At 51.1% G+C, this 25,025-nt stretch overlaps 1 protein-coding gene across 6 annotated transcripts in view; it reads left to right on the top strand.

The window, feature by feature from the left end:
- The window catches only part of ATG2B (autophagy related 2B), a 5,509,925-nt gene that overhangs the window by 3,482,884 nt on the left and 2,002,016 nt on the right, over positions 1-25,025 (top strand). For all 6 annotated transcript variants that reach the window (XM_069637692.1, XM_069637689.1, XM_069637687.1 and 3 more), the window contains one exon: positions 8,678-8,848. In XM_069637692.1, coding sequence (XP_069493793.1) covers positions 8,678-8,848 — 171 coding nt within the window. The remainder of the gene's footprint in view (positions 1-8,677; positions 8,849-25,025) is intronic.

Here is a 25,025-nt window from a genome sequence, read left to right as displayed (position 1 = left end):
TTTGCTGCATAGCAACCCTCAGGATGGCTCAGTGGAGGGAGTGCAGCTCTCTCCAGATTTGAAAACCGAGCAGCAGAGGGCCTGCAGGACTTTGCTCCAGCAGTATGCCTCTCTGTTTTCGCTGACGCCAGGCCTTACACCGTGGTGTAAGCACGAGATTGACACTGGTGACAGCGTGCCTGTCAAGAGCAGGAGCTACCAAATATCAGATACGGTTAAGAACCACATCCAGGTTGAGGTCACCAAGATGTTGGATCTGGGTGTTATTGAACCCTCAACCAGTGCCTGGTCCAGTCCCGTTGTACTTGTCCCCAAGGCAAGTTCCCAGGTGGTACCAAGGATTGGAGGTTCTGTGTGGACTACCGAGGAGTCAATGCCATCACCAAAACTGACGCGTGTTAAGACGGATTTCTGAACTCTGTCCTGGCGGCGCAGAAGTTCAGAAGGCCAACCTAATTACTTGGAACAGGGTAACCTCTGGACAAGCCAGACCAATCAGTGTAGCGATCGCGGCGGTCAAGACTAGGTCTCAAGAGGGGTGAGGGTGACTGAAAGCCCGCAATGAGCACACAAAGCAAGGACACTTACAAATTACTCCAAACAGGTGTTATATTAAAAATATATACACATTTATTCCAAGGCCTTTAAAACAATGACCGTAGCGAGAAATCACAATACAACTCTAGTAAACCAACACGTACCATACCAATACAATATATATACAAATACAAACAAGTCTCAAGCGTTAGATGCACGAAATGTGTAGTCCACCTAAAAGGGAAGGAAAACAGGCAGTGCGAAATAATGCTTAGACCCAGTCCGCCTTCAGAGGCACCTAACTAAAAGGAAGTCCGAGCCCTACGAAGAGTGGAGCCTTGTGCTCAAAAGTACCTGCACACGCTGGTGCCAACGGGCAAAAGGGGGAGTCTCTTCGAGGGAATCAGGCAGTTCAGTTTAGTGCACAAATGAAGAAGAACAGAGTTCTGCGACTCAAGCGCAGCCTCCACTGTGGGCAGAAGCAGAGCGCGAGTACGGAAAGGCGTGCTGTTTTGACACAGCGGGGAAAAGCTATGGGCTCCTGCAGGAGGGCGACCAGTTCCTACCTATGCTACTCACCGGTCCACGATGCAAGCAGACCCAGGCTTCTCCGCGTCAGTTTCAGTCGCTGGCAGGTTCAGGAGAGCAGGGGACGTCTCGTCGTCGTGTTGATTCTGCAGCAGCAGAGTTGAGTTAAAGATGTCCCAAACGAAGTGAACCCGCACAGTTTGTTACCACAGCAGGGCAACGGAGCGTCCGTGTGTATCTCAGCCAAATGTACACTACTCACTTCAGACCTGGGAACGCCAAGTGTACGAATCGTGTGAGAGTGACAAGGACTAGAAATACAACACAACCTGGCGGCGGTTACAGAGCAAGACTCCTGTGTAGGCTGGTCAGTCTGCTGGATGGCCCAGAGACACTTCTGAAGGCTTATGAGCAGGAGATGGTGAAGATGCCGAGAATAGTTGTCCCCGCTATTCCAAGGGTCGAAGTACCAGTACAGGCCTTCTGGTTCGATCAGAGGTAAAAAGGGTTTCACAAGGCGACAGCAGTGCAGAGGAGCAGTCCTTCAGCGGGTCACCAGCGATTCCTCGGTTCAGCCTCTTGGTTGCAGGATACTTGGCTCCTGTATTCCTTCGTTCGTGAGAACTCAGGAGATCGACATGGTAGTGGTGTTTCCAGCCCCCTCTTATCCACGGTTCCCTTTGCGCCAAAACGGAGGGGACCCAATGGGAGATCCGCTCATCAACACTCACACCATACGTGGACCTATCACGGACCACGGTGGTCCCAGGCATTCACACCACCCAAGTGTCTCTGGCACCCAGAATGTGTATTGGGACCAGACATCCCAGCCCACATCCTGGAGGCACACACAAGGCCTGTAGAAGCCCGCGAAAGCATCCGTGTTTCGCGGGAAAGTACATGCCCAAATAAGGAAGGCCCTGGGTCGGCTCGACCTGGGGAAGGTGAAGGGAGCAAGACGGTCAGTGGACAGGACAAAGGAGCCTCGTGGTCTGGCCATTTTGGGAGCCAGGCCACCATTTTAGGCTAAGCGCGAGAAACGCGCTTAAAACGCCAAAAGGAGCTCAAAACACAAGAAACGATCGCTGCCACCATTCCCGTCCGTGAATCACTTGCACCGATCAGTTACAATCCAAAAAAGAGTATCTAGGGCCTGTAGAAGGCTAGAGACCCAAGAGAGCAGTAACTTATCTTACAGTGCCCTCTTGTGTCATGTTGCACGAAAGCCGCAACATGATAAAAGAAACTACGTAAAACAGCGTTTCCCGGTACTGACTGTCTTAAGGGCATGTCAGTTTCCCCGTAAGAATGGAGCGAAAGCCCAGAGGAGTGCGGCAGAAGGCTGCACTTCTCTGGCAAAGTCTAGATCACGGTGAAAAACAACAGCAAAAAGTTTAGGGGTTGCCACATGGAAGGAAAATTACCCATAATTACGAAATCTTTCCTAACAAAGCGCACCCATTGCCCGGGGCTGATGAGCTTGTGGACACCATAGGTGCTGCCAAATTTGTGAGCACCTTTGACCTCACCTCAGGCTATTGGCAAATAGCTCTGACGGACCATGCCGAGGAAAAGACGGTGTTCTCAAAACCAGAGGGACTCTACCAGTTTAGGGTCATGCCTTTTGGGCTGAAGAATGCCCCTGCCACCTTCCAGAGATTGGTCAATCATGCTCTCAGTGGGCTGGAAGCCTTTTGTGTGGCTTATTTAGATGACATTGCCGTCTACAGTTCCACTTGGGAAGAGCACTTGACACATCTGGGTAGAGTGTTGCAGGCCTTAAAAACAGCTAACCTCACTATTAAGGCCACCAAGTGCCAGATAGCTCAGGGGAAAGTCACGTATCTTGGTCATGAGGTAGGAGGGGGTCAAATCCAACCTCTCCCCAGTAAGGTACAGGATGTACAGGACTGGGAGACTCCCACTACTCAAACCCAGGTGAGAGCCTTTTTGGGCATCACCGGGTATTATCGCAATTTCATGGCGGACTATGGAACCATAGCTGCACCACTGACAGCTCTGACTTCACCCAAGCAGCCTAGGAAGGTCAATTGGACTGAAGATTGTCAGAGGGCCTTTGATGGCTTGAAAGAAAGTCTGTGTCGGGCACCCGTGTTGTGTGCGCCTGACTACAGCCGACCCTTTATCGTCCAGACGGATGCCTGCGACACCGGAATTGGAGCTGTCTTGTCCCAGTTAGATGCCAAAGGGAGAGAACATCCTATCATATTCATCAGTAGACAGCTCAAGGGTAGAGAATTTAGGTGGGCTACTGTTGAAAAGGAATGTTTTAGTATAGTTTGGAGCCTTAGGCATTTTAGGCCCTACCTTACGGGGTCTACCTTCAAGGTCCAAACAGATCATAAGCCCCTGAAGTGGCTTATGCAGATGAAGGGTGAAAACCCGAAACTGCTCAGGTGGTCCATTAGCCTGCAAGGGCTAGACTTCACCATAAAAACAGACCAGGGAAGAGTCACAATAATGCAGATGGCCTTTCCAGAAGGTATGTTGACCGTCTGGATGAGGGTGTCTATCCCGTGGGAGATTAGGCACCCTCCACCTCAGTCTGGGGGGGGCGACTGTGATGCTGGAAATGCATCGGAGGGACAGGGCCTCCGTATCCTTGTCCTTTACTGTTTTTATCATGTGTTCTGTCGTGTTATCCGCGCAGGAGTTCAAGTGGGACTCCTGGCGGTGCAGCTCTCTTTCTTTTGGTTTGGTGAACGGACCCGTGGGATACCCTTATGGCACCCATGGGTGGGGGTACAACCCTGTGCCCCTAGTGTATGTTTTTGGGCACCTGTGGGTGGCACGCAGAGCAGGGTATGGGCTGGTGGCAGCTCCATGCTGAATTTGACAGGTGCGCGGAGTATCCTCCATTTTGGGATACCCCGGCCCTGCCATTGGGATCAGTTGATTCCTGATGGAAAACAAGATGCCCCGGTGGCCTCTTGCTTTCTATTACCCATTACCTTGTTTTCCCAAAGTCCTGGGAAGCCCTGACTCTGTCCCTTCCCCCTGACGGGCTGTTGGGTGGAAATGCCGTATATGGTGTTGTTGTGAAGGCCCGGCCAGACTAGCTGGAGCCTTCCCGGTGATATATGTTGTGAGTACCTCCTGTGGGTGGGACCTGGGTGAATAGAGTGTGTGACGAATATGCATTCTGTGTTGTGGATGTCTAGTATCTGGTGATTGACACAATGACTGAGACAGCCCTGCCCGAAACCGGTATGAATGCAGCTTGGAGTGTTGAATGGCTCGGTACTTGTCCCAATACACATAACTTGTTGTGAGTGTCTGGAGAGAAGTGAATGGCCTGAATACCTCGTGTGCCTGATTGGCTGCCTGCCTGCATGAATGCCTGTAGTCGTGATTGGATGCTTGAGTGTGACCCAGCGGAATGAATGGGAGATCAACAGTATATCTGGGGAACTCTCACTGCTAGGAATCGTGTTCAGAAGCTGAAGTCCACTACGACGAGTAACTGGAGTAACTGACGCTTGACCTTGAAGCCCTGCTGGACGAGAAGAATTGCTTTTGCTCTCCTTCACAATCTGAAAGCTGCTCTGCCTCCAAGGACTGACCCAGAGAGGACCTGGTAAGGCGCCCTCTTCCCGAGCTATGAGGAACCATCGTGCACAGCTGATCTTTGCCAACGCTCCCTGGTAGACAGGCCTTTCGACAGGCTGCCGACCCGATACGGGGACTTCTGCGGAACTCCAAGGAGAAGCACTCGGACTGTTGTCCGCCACTGTCGACGACCGCCGTCGCCGAACGGAGCCGCCGTGGTCCCGTTTGCCTAAGAAACTTCCATTGATCATTGGACGCTCTCGTCTGCATCGTCACCCGCTTGTCTCCCGCTGGAGAAGGCCCGACCGTCGACGTGCCGAAGAGTATCCACCGGTGGGTTTCCCGCCACCTAAAGACCACAGACGCCGACGACTCGACGCCCTTGCTGGGCCACAGTTCTTCATCATCTCTTTGCGGTCCAGAACTATCGCCATTGAGGTGCCCCGCACGCCTCTTCCTTGCAGGACGCCAACGCTCTGTCGTCGACGAGCATCGCTAGGGACGAAGCTGTCGCTTCCCTGCCGTAGTTCAACCTGTTCACCGTCGGACGTTCGATGACCCGTGGCTCCTGCTTTAAAGGGAGGGCACTCAAGAAGGATCGATCGACGCATCGTCGGAGAACTCTACTCCACCAGTTACATTGGGGTGGGGGGTAAAACCTTAATAGGAAGAAGTGAGACTATTGAACATATGGACTGGGTTGCCCAGTTAGGGGGATCTCCACACACTACTATGCCTCGTGTAGGGGTCAGCATTCTGGCTACTGTTTCAACCATCTTGCGTTCCTTCCTATCTCTATTGCTGGTTTCCTCGTTATTGATCTGTGTGACATTTTAACCGTATAGTTGATGCACTTTAATGAGATTCGATAACATTGGTGGTACCACTTTAGAATTGTATATATTTATCATTATTGACTTCCGAGTACAAAGTGCGTTATTGTGATTGTGTACATACCTTTGAATATTAATTCTATAATGACTGTGTTTTCAGTAATACAGTGTGTGGACATTCCTTTGTGGGGGTTCGGGGACTACACTGTACTTAAGAACCAGCCTGCATCACCTCCTGAGAAGCTAGGCCTTGATTGCTCGACCAGGTACCAATAATAGAGAATCTTGGCTGGGGTCCTCTGTGCCTCTCCTCTACCATATAGAGAGCGGAAGTACAGACACCCCCTACCAGTCTTTACAGTAGACCTCTAAATACACAGGCCAGCCAGGTACTTTCAGCGGTTTTAGATATATGGGAATCACATATTAGATAAAGCTTTGTCCAAATGCCCATCACCATTTACTCCATTATTTGAGAAACCGCAATTTTATTCAGCGACGGTACAGGGTATGTTTAAACAATGGCAGAGAGTAGGCTGCACAAAGAGGTGTGATATGGTGCAGGGAGGGGACATTTATTCGTTTGAGGTATGCAAACAGACTGGGACTTGCGGAAAAGGATAGATTGGAGTACTACCAACTGAAACATTGGGTAGCCAGATCTCGGGGGGGGGGGGGCGGGAAGTTGCGGGGAGAGAGCTCCCTACATTTGAAAAATGTATTACCACACATTCAGGGAATAGACAAATGGTATCAACGTTATATTCGATACTGATGAAAGAAAACAAGGGACAGGCTTGGGGGTACATGCATAAATGGGTAAAGTGCTTGGAAACAGAAAAAATCACTGTGGGTTAGGGACTGGTTAATTAAATAGTGGGGGTTCATTGCCTTGGAGTGGATGACATATAACCTTCAATGGGAACAGGAAAAATGTCAACAAGTATGGACGGTGGTTTTGGATTATCTTAACTGTGACTTTGTACAGCAATTGTGTCCACGTAACTTAAGGATTTTGAACATTATGTAAGCTAGAATATATGTTGCCAAATTAAATAAGTGAAAAATCCTAAGATACTCTGTCCGGGGGTCGGAAGGGGCAAGGGAGATAATGGGGTTTTGGGAGTTGGGTGAACAGTGAGGTGGAGGGATGTTTATTTGAAAAATGTTAAAACAAATATATATTTAAAATAATTGTGCTATACCTGCCAAAACAACAATATTGTTCTTAAGATATTGTGACATAACTCCAATCCCACTGAGAACCTTTAACCCCAATCAATGGCACAACTAAGCCGTGTTGAGGTGTAGGAAAATACGAGCTTAAAGGGAATGCCAAGCATTCAAGCTACCTTTTAAAATACGGTGGAAGAAAAGCGAACCTCCACAAATCAGAATGATCGGAGACCGGTTATATTACCTTGCAGTGCAATACAAAAGCCAGCATCATGTCCTCTTCTAAACTTCAACACAGCAACCTATCCTATGCCATATAAATCACAGTTTCAGGGTCTGAAATTACTAAAAGCAGCTCCTGGGTGTCAGGCATCACCCAGTAGACAGGAGCTACCGCTGGGTAAGCAGGAGCGAGTACCAGCACACTGAAAATCTAACTTTAACTTTTTGTCCATTGTGTATGATTAATGTGTTTAAATGTGTACTAGATGTTTCCTAATTCTTCTTTATTAGCTGTGAGGTGCCAGACATGTGAGTCGGACAACTTTCTGAGTGATTTTCAAAGTTAGCCATTTTATCATATAATACAAATACACGTTGGTGAAACGCCTCACTATCCCTACCCTAGCGATAAACTAAAGGAAACACTCTTTCAAAGGATATCTGGTACTCACACTCGTACATTCAATACCATGATAATGAAACACATGGCAATGTTATTTAACAGAAAAACATATTGCATCATTGAGTTTAAAGTATGACCAATATCTCTTCTAGGTGAAATTTCCCTTCCCCAGATTTGAGCTACGTCCTGCTCAACAGTTCCAAAAGTAAGGTATGAAATCCTGATCCTTGTCCACACATTTTTTGCCAAAGGTGGGCAAAGGAAGCTATGCTTTGGGAAGTGGGAATTTGCTGAAAGAATCGCAAGCTCAAGATAAAAAGGAATTTAATGCTAAACAGAGCTAGATTAAAAAATCAAGGTAGACTGCTAAGCAATGCTGTCTCGTGAAACAAAGGCTCACTGCTATACATTGATGGATTAGTAAAGGAAAGTGCTGGATTTATAAATCAAGGAAATACTGTGAAACAAAGCAAAGTCAGAAAGTGCGCGTTATTTGATTCAGTGACCGGTAGTCACAAACAAGAATACTGCATCACTGGCTGTCCCACGAAGTACTGAAAGAAAGTCTTTTCAAAGATTGCTATTGATCACATGCTTTAATTGTGATCATTCTGTCTATCACCTGCCAGTGACCGGTGTTCCACTTCCTTGCCCATCATGTTCCTATGAGAGTAGAGAAAATTGGTGTGTGCAAGGTGTTAAAAAAAAATGTAGCCCCTGAAATAAAGTAGCATGCTGACTGCCACAATATGGGTCAGAGGATCAATCTTAAACACAATCCCAGAGATTGCAGACGACTATTGAATGTGCCCGAATGTCTGCACGCAAAGTGAAACACAGGAAATGCTTGAATCATGACTTTAATAGGCGGCATGAGAACAATTAGTGGACAGGACTCTTACAAGATAATCAACATGTCAGCTAAGGCTCTGCACAGAAACCCCTTCCTTATTAAAGATTGATACAAATGTGAATTCTAAATTACACCTACATGCTGGTCAAGAGGTATATGTCCCTCCCCTTCTGCCCATCGTTTTCAGGTTTTGTGAAATAGGGCATAGGCTGTTGGTCTTTTACTTAACCTGACAGAGGCAAAATGTATTGATTTCAAGGGTATAATGTCAATGTAGTGCATCCTTCCTTCTATGAAAACCAAAGCAGATGAGGATTTGCCAACCTGCAACCCCAGATCTAAACAGGCTGTGCAGAAATGCTTAATGCAAGAGAGAAACCTAGCTAGCTGTTTGTGTCATTTACTGTGCCATACTAAGGTAGGTAGCCTGGTGCATTGTTTGAAGTGTACAATACTACTCTGAAGTAGTATTGACCGCTTCTTTGCTCATCAGTAATGTGCACACTTTCTTGTTTTGGCGCCTACATTTACTGATTCTTTGCTTTTGTTTTGTAGTCTAAACCACGATTTGAGCTGCACTGTTCAAGTGATGCGATTCATATCCGAACTTGCTCTGATTCTTGTGCAGCCCTAATGAATCTAATTCAGTACATTGCCAGTTATGGTGATTTATATCCACCAACCAGAACAGAGATTACGCCTGGAGCACCCAAGCACAGAATTACGGTAATACTGCAAACATGAATCCTCTCCCTATACCATTTTGTTGTACCCCATATTTTTTGTGTCTCTAAAAATAAACCGTCATATTTTTGGCATTGTGTTCAAAACCTATTGAGGAGATAGAAAAGGAAAAGGGTTTTGAGAAACAGTATAGTTGGCTGGCATGGCAACTGGCAATGATATTGACATGCATTGACTGCCTAACAGATGTTTATTGTTTTTGCGATACCTCTCGCCATGCTTCTGCCAGCATGTCTCAGCCCCAGAATGAGTAAATCAATTAAAAATGAATGGCTCACTCCTAGTCCTCATCAAAGTTTTAGTCCTCGTCACACCCCTACTCCTCATCACAGTGCTAGTCCTAGTGACAATGCTACTCCTAGATCTTGTCTAAGTCCACTGCATATACCTATTCACAGTCCTAGTTCTAGTCACATTCCTACCCCTAGTCCCTGCCACAGTCCTAGCCATAGACTTTGTTGCAGGGCTAGTCAAAGTCCTTATGCTTGTGACAGTCTCGTTACAGTGCTAGTTCTAGTCACAGTCCTAGTTCTATTCAGTCTTATATCTAGTCATAGCCCTAATTACAGTTCTCGTCCCAGTACTAGTCCTCATTGCAGTCCTTTTTATCATCGCAGTACTATTCAAAGTTCTAGATCTCATCACCGTCCATGTCTGCGTTAAAATCCTCATAACAGCCCTAGTCAAAGGCCTAGTCCTCTTCAGTCCTAGATCTCTTCACATTCATTCCTGGTTTTCTTTAGAGCCCTAGTACTCTTCACAGCCCTAGTGCTCTTCACAATCCCAGTCCTTATCACAGTCTTAGTCTTATTCAAGTCGTTGTGACAGCCCTCATCACAGTACTAGTCATGATAATAGTGACTAGTAGTATGTATAGTATGATTGCATACTCTTACGTCCCGTCCCCTTTCCTCCATACTGACAGGCGTCCCTTGCTAAGGACGGGAGACGGAACCTTTTTCACCAGAAAAATCAACTTCCCCTTTAAATGTACCTGCTTGTAGGGGCGTGGCCGTGGGGGCATGCGCTCCCCTGACTCGCCCACCAGCGCAACTCCCCAGTCCTCTTTTCCATGTTGATGGGAACAAACCGCTTTCACCAGCGCTCCTGGGTTAGGCCTCTTGCCTAGTAATTCCATGCGCTCTTCCTCGGAGGAGTACTTTTAACTTCTTCTTTCTTGTCTTTATTCAGATACCTCTGTCCTCTGTCGCCATGCTCCTCCCTGGCACATGTCGACATCAGCGGGCTTCAGCAGATGTCCAGCCTGCGAGAACTCTTTCCTACCTCCGACCCCCACGCTCTTTGCCACCGTTGCCTCAGCCCCGGCTGGGAACGTTGTACTGCGTGTGACGCGCTCACACCACGCGCTCTGAACAACAGGCTAGCTCAGTGGAGGGAGCTCTTCGGAAGGTCGTCTCAAGAGGACTTGAAGGAATTTGTCAGACACAAGTCTAGACCCAAGGTAGGGGCACTGTTTTCATCCACACCCCGCAAGGGTGACTCCTTCCCCAGGAAGCGCATGAGCAGGAGGGACCTTTCAGGTCCTAGCACCAACACGTACTGAGGCTGCTTCAGGTACTGGCCTCCAGGCAGAGGGGTCGTGAGATCCTACCAATGACGTTGCTGAAGGACCGCAAGGTTCTATTACCGGGTCTGCGCCTCAGGGGCTACGCCCTAGTACCAGACAGATGTCAGAAAGGACGCCTGTACGCAGCACTACCGGCGACACAGCCGAGAGCATTGCGCCTACCAGGCCCCATCCTGAGTTGCAGGGTAGGCCTCAGCCTCCACCGCCAAGAGTTCAGAAAGAGGCAGGGCCCAGTGCAACAACCACCACAACTCAGGTATGTGACATGCAGCCCGACAAAATGGCAGCTCGTCTGACACCATCCCCCTCCGGGGAACAGGTAGGGGAACAAGTTTCCAGGTGGGACTGGTCTTCGCCGGGCATGTCGGCTATGGCATACCCTTCAGTGTCAAAGGGCAGATACACCCTGCATACAGCAAGACATAGTGTGCCCAGGTCTCAGCACCCTCCGAGTCCTCCGTCCATGCTCGCGCCACTAAGCACTCCACCGGCCTATGAGGACAGATTTTTTGAAAAATTCCTGACACTTATGATGTCTCCACAGATGGGCGTCATCCTCAAGGATGTGATCAGGGACATGCTCCCTCCGGTCTTGCCGCTAGCACCCACGGCCCCTCCACCCTTGGTTCTAGTGCCTCTGACTCCTGTGCGTCCCTAGCTGACCATGAAAGTTCCTTTTACACTGGCCCCCCACACCTCCAGTAGTCCCGGAAGAACCCTATCAGACGCTGCAGCAGCAGCCGCCGGCTCCTGTCAGTACACCGCAGCCCCCGGCTCCCAACACGCCTCCAGCTGCACCAGACCACCAGTACACATTGGTGGACACTGATGAGAAGGAGGACCCCGACACACCTTCGTCGGCCAAGGCATTCCATGAGCGGCTCGCCAGCCTAGCCGAATACTTGGGGCTTCCACAGTCCGAGGTTGAACAACCAGAGGCAGGGGTCTTGGCGGAGGTCCTCACTCTATGCCCCACTGCTAGAACAGGGATTACAATGCAAAAGGATGTGGTGGCACTGGCCAAAAAAGGATGGCTTAAACCTCATTCGGAGCAGCCTACCAACAGGCGCCTCAACGCCAAGTATAGGCAGTTGGAGGGGATCCACTCTTGCTGTCGGAACATCCTTAGCCACACTCCTCAGTGATCGCTATGTCCTCAATCTACTCCAAGCCACAATTGTCCTCTGCTACATCAACCTCAGCACTCCTGGGTAAGGAGAAGATCCTGGATGCATACGGAAAGAAAATCTATTCCAACGCTTGTCTTCATCTTCGCCAGTCCAATGCCGACGCTATGCTCGCTGCTGTCAACCAAAGGCTTTGGCGGGAAATAGCTGACTTCCTTCCTGAACTTCGGGTACAGAGTCAGGTGCGCTTCAAGGTGGAGCTAGCAGGAGGCCAAGATTGTAGCGCAGGACATAATGGAGTCCACAGTGGCTCACACTGACACCTCAGGTCGTGCCATCTGCATTGCTACAGACATGAGAAGAACGGCCTGGCTACGGGTGACCAAGTTCAACCCGGACATCCAGGAGTGCATACTGGACCTTCCATTCGAGGGTGGCGATCTGTTCCATTCCACTACAAACGAGGAACTTGATAAGAAGAGCAACAGTTCCCAGACTGCAAATCCTTATCCATCCTCATGAAGTCCACCACCAAGGCCTACAGGAAGACGCACCACCGTTCTGACATGGGTGGGTCCTTCAGAGGGTTCCGGGGCTTCCAGGAAAGACGGTCCAGGCAGCCGGAACAATCTCCAAGCCAGCACCGCTGCAAGCAGCACAAGGTGGTGTGTGAGGACTTTTTTCAGTCCCCCTGCTCAGACGGAAAAAAGGCATGACAAGCTCATCCGGATCGATAAGTGTCCGGTGGGGGGCAGGCTTGCCCTTCACTCTCAACGCTGGCGTGCAAGGTTCGTCGACCCCTGGATCCTATCCATAGTGTCCACGGGCTTCCGCCTACCTCTAACACCTTCTCCTCTCTCCTCCCCTCTGCTCCCAGAGATTGGGACAGCAACTCGCTCGCTCGTAGAGAGTCAGGCAGTGGAGGAAGTCCGAGCTTACCAGCAGGGTCTGGGCTTCTATTCATGGATTTTTGCCATACACCCAGGCGGGCCTGTGAGTTGTGTTGGACCTTTCCAACCTGAATCTTTCCCTTCCTCTTCAAAAGTTCAAGATGGTTACCCCAGTACTTATTGTGGAGGTGTTGTGCATGGGAGACTGGATGTGCTCCCTGGATCTGAAGGATGCATACTTACACGTCCCGATCTGGCTACACCACCGGTCCTTTCTGAGGTTCAGGATCATGGCTTTCCATTTCGATATACAAGGTTCTACCCTTTGGCCTCAATTCGGCTCCCAAGCTTTTTACAAGACTGATGAACGCAGTGGCAGGCCTTCTCAGGGCCCAAGGTCACCACATCTACCCATACCTAGACGACTGGCGGGTCAGGGCAAGGTCTCCGGAGGCAGTTCACCACACTGCCTCTGTCCTCCTGAATACTCTACATGATTTGGGATTTTCCATCAATCTCAAGAAGTCACAGCTGAAGCCTACGCTTCCTGGGCCTCATCTGGGATACAAGCTCTGAGAGAGTTTTCCCCTCGAAGGACAAGGTCACAGCCATCAAGAAGGGCCAGGGCATTTCCTCAGCAGAGTACTGACCTTGGCATGGTGGTACAAACACCTCTTGGGTATCGTGGCGGCATGTCTCCTGGCAGTGCCGTACACAAGGCTCAAAATGAGGCGATTACAGTTGCACTTGGCAGCCTCCTGGAGTCAGGAGAAGGGTTCCCAGGTGGAGCTGATCAGCATTCCACCTCATCTCCACCAGGACCTAGTCTGGTGGAGAACGGACTACAACTTGCGGAGAGGCAGACCCTTTCGGCAACTAGTGCTGCAGGTTACCATAACCACAGACTCATCCCTGGAGGGCTGGGCAGCCACACTGGACAGCCGCAGTGTCCATGGAGTGTGGTCTCATCAGGAGCAGGAGGCACACATCAACTGGTTCGAGTTGATGGCCATCTGGCTCGCTCTCGAAGGCTTAGTTCCGATGATCAGCGGCAAGACGATCCTCATTCAAACGGACAGCTCCATCAGTATGTATTTCATCAATAAGCAGGGTGGCACCACGTCCTCCCCTATGCACTCTAGCAGTCAACATTTGGTAGTGGGCTCTGGTAAACAACATGCACTTGGCAGCAATCCACCTCCTGGGTGAGTCCAACCTGCAGGTCGACAGGCTCAGCAGGCTTGGTGCAGACAACTACGAATGGCAGTTGAACGAACAGGTCCTTCAGGGGATCTTCGACAGATGGGGTCCTCCTCAAGTGGATCTCTTTGCCACCTGGACCAACAGGAGGTGCCCCCCAGTTTGCGTCCTGGCAGGGACAGGGCTGGGGCTCTCTGGGCGACACGATGCAGATCCAATGGAACAACATGCACGCGTATGCCTTCCCACCACTCCGCTGGTCCACAGGGTAATTTGCAAGATCAGGGAGGCCTGGCACCTCTCTATCATCCTGATAGCTCTGTGGTGGACCGCAAGACCATGGTTCTCGGAACGACTCACCCTGTCGGAGCAGGTCCTGGTGCATCTTCCGCTGGGCCCAGCTCACCTACTCTCACTCACAGCTTGGAGGCACGGTCATCCACCCCGCCCCCAGAAGTTAGCCCTCGCAGCGTGGTTCCTGAACAGGTCACACTAAGGCATCTACATCTGTTACAGGCTAACCTGGTCATTATACAAGACGCTAGAAGCGATGCTACCAGGAACCAATACAAGAGCAGGTGGACTAGGTTTTGAAACTGGGCTGAATCAAAGGAGGTTGATCCATTGACCTGCACGTTGGACGTCGTCCTATACTTCTTTGCACACCTCGCACACTCGGGGGTGCAGGTGGACACATGTCACACCTATCTTGTGGCAATTGGAGCATACCGGAACTTGGAGGAGAAGGTGCTTTCATCCTCTAATCCGGTGGTTAAAAGTCACCTGGCGGGTCTCACCAGGCTCTACGCGCCTATCAAGAAGCCACACTCGGTGTGGGACCTCAACATGGTCTTGGGCGCTCTGGCACATAAACCATTCAAGCCTATGGCATCCGCGGACATCAGGCTAGTCACCATTAATACAGCCCTCCTGGTGGGTCTTACATCTTCACGCAGGGTCAGTGAAATCCAGGCACTGATGGCTTCAGAGCATTATACTACCTTTCTTAAGGTGCTTAGAACCCACCACGCATTGTTGCATAAGATTTTCTCCTCTTTTCCCCTGAATGAGGATATAGTGTTACCTACGTTCTTTGCTGACCCTACGGATGACACGCAGAGGGTTCTGCACTGTCTAGATGCCAGGCGCGTTCTAAAATTCTACCTGGACAGAACCAAGAGCTTCCGCAAATCAGATGCTCTCTTTGTCAGATTCGGAGTGTCAAAGCCTGGCTATCAGGCTTCCAAGGCCTCCAATTTAAGGTGGATGGTTATGGCCATCAAGGAGGCCTACGAGGGGCAGTACAAGCCTCTCCCGGCACACATGCATGCCCATGCTATCAGAGCCAAGGCCACAGTGGTTGCGTTCCAGCGGCACATTCCGTGGCAGGTGACCAGCAAGGCGGCTACATGGGCTACGCCCTCAGCCTTCTGCAAGCACTACTGCTTGGATGCCAGCTCCAGGTCAGATGTGACATTTGGTCAGGCAGTGTTAAGGAACTTGTTTTCCTAGGAGGGGCAGCTCTCCACCCTGGGGCTACATTCAGTTGTAATCGCCCATACAGTATGGAGGAAAGGGGACGGAACGTAGGAGTAATTATAAGTTACTCACCGTAGTGACTAATGTACTCCTAGTCCATAGTCCCCTTTCCTCCATACGTCCCACCAACCTCCCCCTAATATAATTAGTGTCATTCTCCAGCATGGGGTCTGGCATGGATTCACATGCTCATGAATATTCCCCGTCGTCAGGCCGGGAATCCTCGGTATAGAAAAAAAATCAGTATCAGTTTCGTTTCTGATCTGTCTTTCTTAGTAGTAACCAATCACTGGTCTCTGGGTCATACTGCCCCCAGCCAATGACCGCCCTCTCCCTAAGCCTCTGGCAGCCATCCTCAGATTTTTACCGCACGTTCAAGTGTTGGGAGTCCTCGTGCTGTAGCTCTCGAGCTTTTGCTGCATTTTCGCGCTTTTTCAGAGGATTTTTCTCATTTTTCGGTTAAATAGAGCCTCAAGCTCCACCGTTTCTACATCCGATCAACGGGGATCCGTTTCGGAGTTTTCTACACCCCTCAAGGGTGAAGATTTCATCGAGTTAAGCTTTTGGAGGATTCCAGAAGTTCCAAGACCTACCCCGGACATGGCCCAGGAGAAAGGAAGCTCGACGCCAGGGAAGCTGTTCAGGACCTGCCCTGGATGCCAGCTTCAGAATGTTTTCAAGGAGGACGAGCATTCGTTATGCCTCTACTGTCTCCATGAGGACAAGACGCACACGGAGAAGGACTGTGCGTTTTGTGGGAACATGTCGGAGCGGACCATGAAGGATCGCCACCTCCGTCTCGCCAACTGGCTGCAAGGGAAGAGCCCGTCAGGCGAGAAGAAGAAAAAGAAGTCCGAGCGGTCTTCTAAGTCCTGTGACGGTGCCCTGGCGACGGGGGCCCAACAAAAGGCCAAGCACCGCGAGTCCGCGGGCACCGGGAGCGCCGAACATTCGGGCTCCTTGGCTGCCAGGCAGGGCGTATCCTCCCCGGCGCCATCAACCACGAGCCAACGCTCTTGCTCGGGTAAGAGGAAGTCCGAGAACCCGGCAAAGCTTCTGGAGAGGCCCCGGTCAAACTGGAAAATTCCGGGAGAGGGGGAGCGAGGCTCGGACCCTCCCCCCCAAGCTGAAGGCCCCAGGCGTACAGAAGGTGACGATGGCCTTAATTCACCCTGCTAAGACCTCGATTGAGGATGTCGCAGCGGCCCTGGCTCAGCCTGTTGAGGCTATGCCAGTGGAGGCGACCTCAGGACCCAGAGTCTCCCTGCCACCACGGATGGAGTTGTCTTTCAGGCCCATTGAGAATACCCCCACGAAGTCCTCGTTGGAAGAGGTGGGGGAGGGGCAGGTGGCCATCGTGGATACGGACACGACCTCTGAAGAAGAGCTCATCGAAGTCGTGGAAGAGGCCCAGCCCATCGGGAGGGATCTCGACGAGGGCGACGACGAGGGCGACAGTGTCGCCAACGAGGTTCCTCAAGAGCCCTCGCGCCCGTCGTTTCCGGCGCCGCAGGACACTTCGGTGGCCATTTTGTCAGCGATTCAGTCCTTATGCTCGGAGATAAGGACAAGGTTGCCCCTCCCCCCGACGGAGGTACCTGAGCCAGACCCGACGGGGGAACCGGAGCCAGGACCTTTGGAAAGTCCACCTCATAAGAGGAGGACGACGCATCCTACGCCACCTCTCCCACCTCTGCGGCCTGCTCTGCCTTCCCCCTGTTCTACTACCCACGGGGATGATACAGGCACGGACACGGCTACGACGGGTACAGATGATGACGGGACGTGTCCCCCTTCGCCCCCTGCTCGGGCGTCCCCGCCCGACGAGATTGGATCCTTTCATGCCATGATTTCCAGGGCTTCCGAGCTCTTCCAGCTCTGCCCAGAAGAGAAGAAGAAGGAAGGGTTCCTTTACCAACGGCGCGAGGCTAAAAGGAAGACGGTCCTCGCCGTACCACTTTTTGATGACATCTGGGATGAGGGGCTCACCCTCCTCAAGAACCCTGCCACGGCGCCGGCAAAGAGGGACCGGTACAAGAAGAAGTACCGGGTCCCCGACGCTGCCCCCTTGTGCCTTCGGGCGCAACCTACCCCGGATTCGGTCATCTCGGCGGCGGCAAAGAAGAAAGCTGGGGGGGCATCGGCCTCGACATCAACTTCCCCGCCGGACGGCGAGGGCAGGAAGCTAGACACGATGGGACGACGGGTCATCTCATCCGCAGCGACGACTATCAAGGCGGCCAACGCCCTGGCTATCGTAGCCCGCTACGTCAGGGAGTTGTGGTTCAAAATCGCCCCTCTGTTGGACTTCCTTCTGGACGCCTACAGGAAGGTGAGATTGCTTCGGACCATGCCATCACGGTGGCAACGGACATCGCCGACACCGGTTTTCGTCAGTTGGGCAACGGCGTTTGCCTGAGACGACAAGGATGGCTCAAGGCGACGGATTTCCGCCAGGACGTACAAACCAAGGTTTTGGACATGCCCTTCGACGGGAGCAACCTGTTTGGGAATGTGGTTGATGAGTCCCTTCAGGCCATCAAGACCGACACGGAGACTGCCCAGGCACTGGGAGTGCTCCAACGACGACGGCCGTCCTTTCGGAGCTCCGGAGGCAGACAAGGTGCCTCCAAGGATCCGGCAGTGGCTCTTCCACGTACCGCCAAGCGGCAAGATCTTCATCCCAGGAAGCCTACAGGGGACGCGGCAAGTCAGGTGGTGCGGCGGCGTGGCTGCGCCTACAGGGGATCCACGTCTACCCCTACCTGGACGACTGGCTCATCCGGGCAAGGACAAGGGAGCTCTCCCTGGAGCACACTGCTAAGACCGTCAAGCTGCTCACGGACCTGGGATTCTCCATCAACTTTCCAAAATCCCACCTGGTTCCGTCGCAAGTCGCCCTGTTTCTGGGAGCCAAGCTCGACACAGTGGCGCGGCTGGCCTCGCCGTCGGAGGAAAGGATCAGGACAATTCTGGGCAAGGTGCAGCGTCTGCTGGCCATGGACATGGCCAGGGTAAGATCTATCAAGTCCCTCCTCGGGATGATGTCCTCCTGCATGTATATGGTGCGCCTTTGCAGGCTTCGGATGCGCCCCTTACAAGAGTTCGACGCCCGCTGGGTCCAGTCGACGGGCAGCTTCGAGGACAGGATCCCTCTCAACGAGACGTTCCGTCAGGCGATCCGGTGGTGGGGTACCCGCTCTCATCTGTCGGCGGGCACGGACTTTCAGACCCCAGCTCACCAGGTGACGGTGACGACGGACGCCTCCCTGGAAGGTTGGGGAGCGCACTCTGGAGATCTTCACGCGAGAGGCCTTTGGCGCGGCTTGGAGCTCTGCGCAGTGTTCTGGGCCCTCAGGTCCTTTCTTCCGTCCCTCAAGGGCAAGGTGGTGAGGATCTTCACCGACAACACCACCACGATGTTCTACATCCGGAAGCAGGGCGGAACCAGATCCCCGGCCCTATCCAAGGAAGCCCAGGATCTGTGGCATTGGGCCGTCGCCCAAGGGATGTTTCTAGTGCCTCTTCATCTGGCAGGAATAAAAAACACAATCGCCGACTCACTCAGCAGAGAGCTGTGCTCGTGCCACGATTGGGAACTACGCCAGGATCAAGTGGATCGACTCTTCCGACGATGAGGCGAACCCCAAATCGATCTCTTCGCGACGGCGATGAATTCCAAGTGCCGGAGGTTCGCCAGCAGGTTCCCCCAGCCGAGGAGCATGGGCGATGCTTTCTCGTTCCCCTGGGACGGCCTATTTCTTTATGCGTTCCCTCCGTTGCTGCTCCGGCTCATCAACCAGCTCAAGAGGTCCCGGTGCAGGATGATCCTCGTCACACTGGCGTGGCCGAGACAGATCTGGTTCCCGGACCTTCTGGACTTGTCAACGTCCACACCAGTCAAGCTGCCGACGGACGCAGACCTTCTCTCCAGAGAAGGAGGCGCCATTCTTCACCACAACCCGGAGTCGCTGAACTTGCAGGCCTGGCTCCTGCAGCACTAGGGTTTGGAGGGTACGACATCCCGGCCGACTGCAGAGAGGTTCTTGCAAAGGCCAGGGCGTCCTCAACTCTCAAGTGCTACGGACATAAATGGAAGAGGTTCTCTGTCTGGTGCCGTGCACAGAAGATTAACCCTCTGCGGATTACGGCCCCCCAAGTATTGCCGTACCTACTGTCATTGGCCAAGGCTGGACTAGCTCACGCTTCCATCAAGATGCATCTGGCCGCCATCTCACGATACACCAGAACTACGGGACAGGCGTCCTTGTGGTCTCATCGACTGGTGAAGGAATTTATGAAAGGATTGTTCTGATCATTCCCGCCGGTGAAGGCCCCTGCCCCGGCGTGGGAGCTCAACGTGGTGCTGACCAGGCTCATGGGGCCCCCATTTGAGCCTATGCATTCGGCACCGTTCTAGTTTCTGTTGTGGAAGACAGCGTTTCTCGTGGCCATCAGCTCCGCACGACGAGTGGGAGAGATCCAGGCCCTATCTTGCAAGCCGCCATACTTGACGTTTCACAACACGAGGGTGGTGCTGAGGACGCACCCCTCCTTCATGCCCAAGGTGCCATCGGACTTCCACCTCAACGAACCCTTGGTGTTGCCAGTTTTCTTCCTGTCTCCTTCGTCGCCGCCCGAAAGGACTCTGCACTCGCTGGACGTAGCTAGAGCGCTGAAGTTCTACGTGGACCGCACGAAGAGTTTTCGGAAGACATCACAGCTGTTTGTGAACTTTGGGACTGTGAATCAAGGGAAGGCTCTCTCGAAGACTTCCATTTCCAGATGGCTTTCCGGCTGCATCATGCACTGTCACCGGTTGGCAAACCGACCGCTGCCCGGCCGTCCGAGAGCCCATTTGACCAGAGCGATCGCTGCTACCACGGCGTTCCTGTCTGGTGTGCCCCTGCTGGACATCTGCAGGGCTGCAACGTGAAGGTCGACGCACACCTTCACAAGATTCTACTGCATCGATCGGGACTCCAGGGAGGAGTCCAGGGTCGGCCAAGCAGTGCTGCGCAACCTGTTCGCTTAAGGTGAGCCTGGTGAGGAGGGAAGAGGTGCTTAATGTTGAGTTGTTGTATTGCTTAATGTTGAGCCTGTGGCCACCTCCCGTGGTTGTGCATGTGTGTACTGCTATGTATTCTCTTATTCATGAGCATGTGAATCCATGCCAGACCCCATGCTGGAGAAGGAACAAGTTACTTACCTGTAACTGTTGTTCTCCAGCATGGGTCTGGCATGGATTCACATACGAACCCTCCCGCCTACCCCTCTGCGGCTCTTTACTTGGTCATACTGCCACTTTACGTGCTACCAAATCTGAGGATGGCTGCCAGAGGCGGGGCTTAGGGAGAGGGCAGTCATTGGCTGGGGGCAGTATGACCCAGAGACCATTGGTTACTGGTAAGAAAGGCAGATCAGAAACAAAACTGATACTGATTTTTTTCTATACCGAGGATTCCCGGCCTGACGACGGGGAATATTCATGAGCATGTGAATCCATGCCAGACCCATGCTGGAGACCAACAGTTACAGGTAAGTAACTTGTTCCTTAAGCAATGGTAAAATTGTCGACACGTCAATGGAGACTGAGGAGTGGTGCCGGTTGGCAGAGTCAGGGGAGCGCATGTTCCCAGGGCCGCGCCCCAGTGCGCAGCTAAATTTAAAGGGGAAGTTGATTTTTCTGGTGAAAAAGGTTCCATCTCCCGTCCCTAGCGAGGGACGTCCGTACAGTATGGAGGAAAGGGGACTACGGACTAGGTATGCGTTAGTCACTACGGTGAGTAACTTATAATTTCATTGTCCTAGTTTATTTATTATATTTATTTATATTAAACATTTGTAGAGCGCAAACCAACACGTGGCATCAGGGCACTTGTTCCAGTTACATGAGCCCAGATTGGGCATGGGCATAAGCGCAGTAGACAACATTACAGGCAATAGGACAAAAGTGCAGAGATATAGTTACAGGCAAGGTAATACAGATGCAGATTGCTAGATTGTTTATCCCACAGGATAAACCAGAACAGCATAAACATATTGATGGTGCAGGCAGGCTATGGACTATTATGAGGAATTAGGTAAATAACCAGGTGTTGAGGTTTTTGCGAAAGACCCAGTAAGATTTCTCTGCGCTGAGGTCAGGTGGGAGAGAGTTCCAGTATTTTGCAGGTAGAACTGGGAAACTTGGTTGGATCATTTTATGCGAATATTGAGCTCTAGTGGGTCTAATGGAGTATGCTTGTTTGATGTTCTGTGCTAGATAAGGTGGGGCTGTGTTGGAGAGGCACGTGTGGGTGATTGAGAGAGTCTTGAACAAGATTCTGCCCCTGATGGCTAACCAATGGCACGTTCTTTGGGCTGCTGAGATGTGTTCAGAGCGAGGGATGTTGAGGGCGGCACGTAGGGCATTATGGATAATTTGAAATCTTTTAGATTGTGGGTAGATGTGCCAGCAAAGAGGACATTGCAATAATCAAGCCTGGTGCTAATCACTGCCTTTGGTGATAGTTATGCAATTGTCTTTGGATAAGAATGGCGTAGCTGCATTGAGCAGTTTGGTTGAGTAGGCTGCTGCTGAGGAGATGGCATTTACTTGCCAGGTCATGGAAAGAGTGGCATCGAGGTAGACTCCTCGAGTTTTTACAGACTGGGAGACCGGAATCACGGATCTGTCAATATTGAAGGTGGAGTATTTGGAGTCTAGAGCTGCTGCTGGACCGACAATGAGGAACTCTCTCTTCTTGTCATTGAGACAGAGGCCATGGGTTGCCATCCAGGTTTGGATCGTGGCTTAAGTAGTGCTGAGGGTGGAGGAATCTGTATGGTATGACCCTCTGAGCGGGAGAAGAATCTGCATGTCATCGACATAATTAGTGTAGGTTATGTCGAGCGAGTCCAGGTGGTGAAAGAGGGGCTTTGTGAAAATGTTGAAGAGCGTGTGAGAGATGCAAGATCCTTGTGGCACCCCGCAGCTAATTGTGAATGGAGTGGCGCAGGCATTGTCGGCAAAGACTTTCATTACTCTCCCTTCAAGGAAGTAGGAAATCCAAGCGTCAGCTTCTTGGGAGAAGGCAGCCGAGGAGGTCAGGTGGTGGCATAGTATGTCATGATCAACTAGATGGAAGGCCGCAGACAGAGCCAAGATGAGAAGCATGGCTAACTTTATGTTGTCTCTGTGGGAGTCTAATTGAATTTTCAGGTCTAGGAGGGCATACTCTGTGCCATGGCCCAGATGAAAACCAGATTGACAGGTGCCTAGGATTTGATTGGTTCCTAAGTAGCATTGAATTTGTAGATAGGCTGCTCTATCTAAGATTTTTGGTAGGAATGGGATGGGGGTGATTGGTTGGTAATTGTTGGCGATGGTGGGGTCAAGTGTGGGTTTTTTAAGTAATGGGAGGACCCAGGTTGCTTTAAGGCATGAAGGTACTATGCCCGTGTTGAAGGAAGCATTGTTGAAAGCATTGATGAAGGGGGCTAGTTCAAGGGCACAGTCTTTGATTAATGGAGCAGGGCAGATATCCCCTTTACATCTTGAAGGTTTTAGGCTTTGAAGGGTGCTGGTGTTTTGTTGTATGGTGACATTATTGAATCAGAACGGTGGGGCAACAGGAGTGTGAGCTAACAATGTGTGTATGGGCAGAGATGGTTGCATAATGATTGCTTTTTTGGCCTGGATTTTGTATTTCAATTAGTCGATTTTTGTTAGTAGGGCGTTCTGAATGGTGTTGCACCAGGTAGAATCGTTGTTAATCGTGGACATTTGGGGGATAGGTGTTTCCAATTCTTTGAGGATGGTGAACAGTTCCTTGGAGTCTGAGCTCGCATTGGCAATCCTAGTGTTAATGGGGGAGGCCTTAGCAAGTAGGATAGCCTTTTTGTACTGGTTCAAGAGAGTGGAAAAGGTGTGTTTGGATGATTCAGATGGGGAGTTTTTCCAATTCGTCTAAGCTAGTCTTCTTTCTGTTTTGAGAGTGGCAAGCACTTGAGTGTAGCATGCGGTAATGTGAACAGCTGGTTTGGCTTTTTTGATGGATAGGGAAGCAATATTATTGATGGCATGAGTGAGCGAGGTAGAGTAGTGTTGCGCTAGGAGTGTTAGGTCTTTGGTATCTAGGTTGTCTGGATTAAGGACGTTGAGGAACGGGATGAGGTTATCCTTTGTGAGTTTGCGTGTACTGCGGGCAGAGGTGGACGGAATGGGGTTGCTAAAGGGTTTGGGCAGTGGGACTGCTGGGAGAGAGTATGTGATGATATGGTGTTGTGAACATGGGCCTGGTGAGTTGGTTTTAATGATAGTGTTACAGTTCATGTCTGCTAGCCAGTCCACGGTGCAACCCTTGTTATGGGTGGGCTTGTTGATGTGTTGAATAAACCTGAGGGAGGCGAGGACAGTGGCCAATGATGTTGCTGGTAGGTCCAGAGGGTCATTGAAGCCTAAGTTTAGGTTGTCTAGAAGGATTATTTGAGATGTGGGTTTGAGGTTCTCGCTTAGGATAAGGAGTAAGTCTTCTTCAAAGGAGAGGACGCTGCCCGGTGGGCGGTGGACAGCGATGATTGAGATAGTATTGGTGGGGGAGGTGGTCCATTTGAGTGAGAGAATGTAACAGTTGTTCATGAGTGCAGCAGGTGTTTGTCTGATAGTCTAGTGATTTTTTTAGATGAGGGCCACACCACCTCCTCTAGAGATAGATCTGTCACTTCTATAAATAGTGTAGCCAGTGGGGAGAGCGAGCGCTAGCACTGGGCCAGAGGCTGCGTATAGCCAGGTTTCGGTGATGGCTAAGAAACTAAAGTGTTTTTAGTAAGGAGTTTGTGGATATTGAAGGCGTGTGCAGGCAAGGACCGGGTGTTGATGAGGGCTAGATTAAGATTGTTGGCAGAGGTAGGAGGCAAGTTCTGTCCTGGTAGAGGGAACTTATTGGGAAGGGTGAGGCTAGTGTTGTCAGTTTTGAGTGGAGGATGGTTGCAGGCATTAGTCATTGTTGCACTGACGATGTTATGAGTGGGCACTAGGGTGGGCATGGCAGTTGTGCTGGTGGTGGGCTTGGATCTGGTGGTGGGCTTGGATGCAATAGTGGCGGCTACAGCAGGAGCAATGCAGTCCTTCGGTATATTAGTATTGCAATCATTAGAAGCAGCATTTGACAAGGCAATTGGACTAGCAGTGGGCTTGGGAGCAATGTTGGGAGCTAGGTCAGGAACAGTGCAATCATTGGGCACAGGAGCAGTAACAGTAACGTTGCAATCATTGGAAGCGGCATTTAGCAAGGCACTTGGGCTAGCGGTGGGCTTGGAGGCAATATTGGGAACTAGGTCAGGAGCAATGCAGTCATTGGGCACAGTAACAATAACATTGCACTCATTGGAAACGGCATTTAGGGCCTGATCATGACTTTAATACTGCTGGCGGTGTTAGCCCTACCGCCGAACTCCCCGGCGCTAATAGCACCGGATCACGAGTTCGGCGGTAATGTAATTCCCCATTCCCATCCCCAGAGCGAGGCAGGTGAGTGTTATCTGTAAGGACCCTCCTGGGCCTAATATTTGTTAACCAATTTGCGCTCTGAGTGCTGTTGTTCCCACTCTCCCTGCCTTCCTCGGCATCCACTTCCTGATTCGTATCTGTGTTTAGTATTGTAATCTTTTTGTCATCTGTGTCTCAAACATAGCTATGTTTAGTACAACACCCTTTAGACCTGTTAGGCGTAGGCCTCTCTCCCACTATACAGGACTCTCAAGTCTAGCTGTGTTTAGTATTGTAATCTTTTGGTCACCTGTGTCTCAAACATAGCTGTGTTTAGTACAAC

Source organism: Ambystoma mexicanum, chromosome 14, assembly GCF_040938575.1.
Source record: "Ambystoma mexicanum isolate Mex_15411 chromosome 14, UKY_AmexF1_1, whole genome shotgun sequence".
NCBI lineage: Eukaryota > Metazoa > Chordata > Amphibia > Caudata > Ambystomatidae > Ambystoma > Ambystoma mexicanum.
Note: the sequence above shows the minus strand (reverse complement) of the source record. Positions and strands in the feature narration are given on the sequence as shown.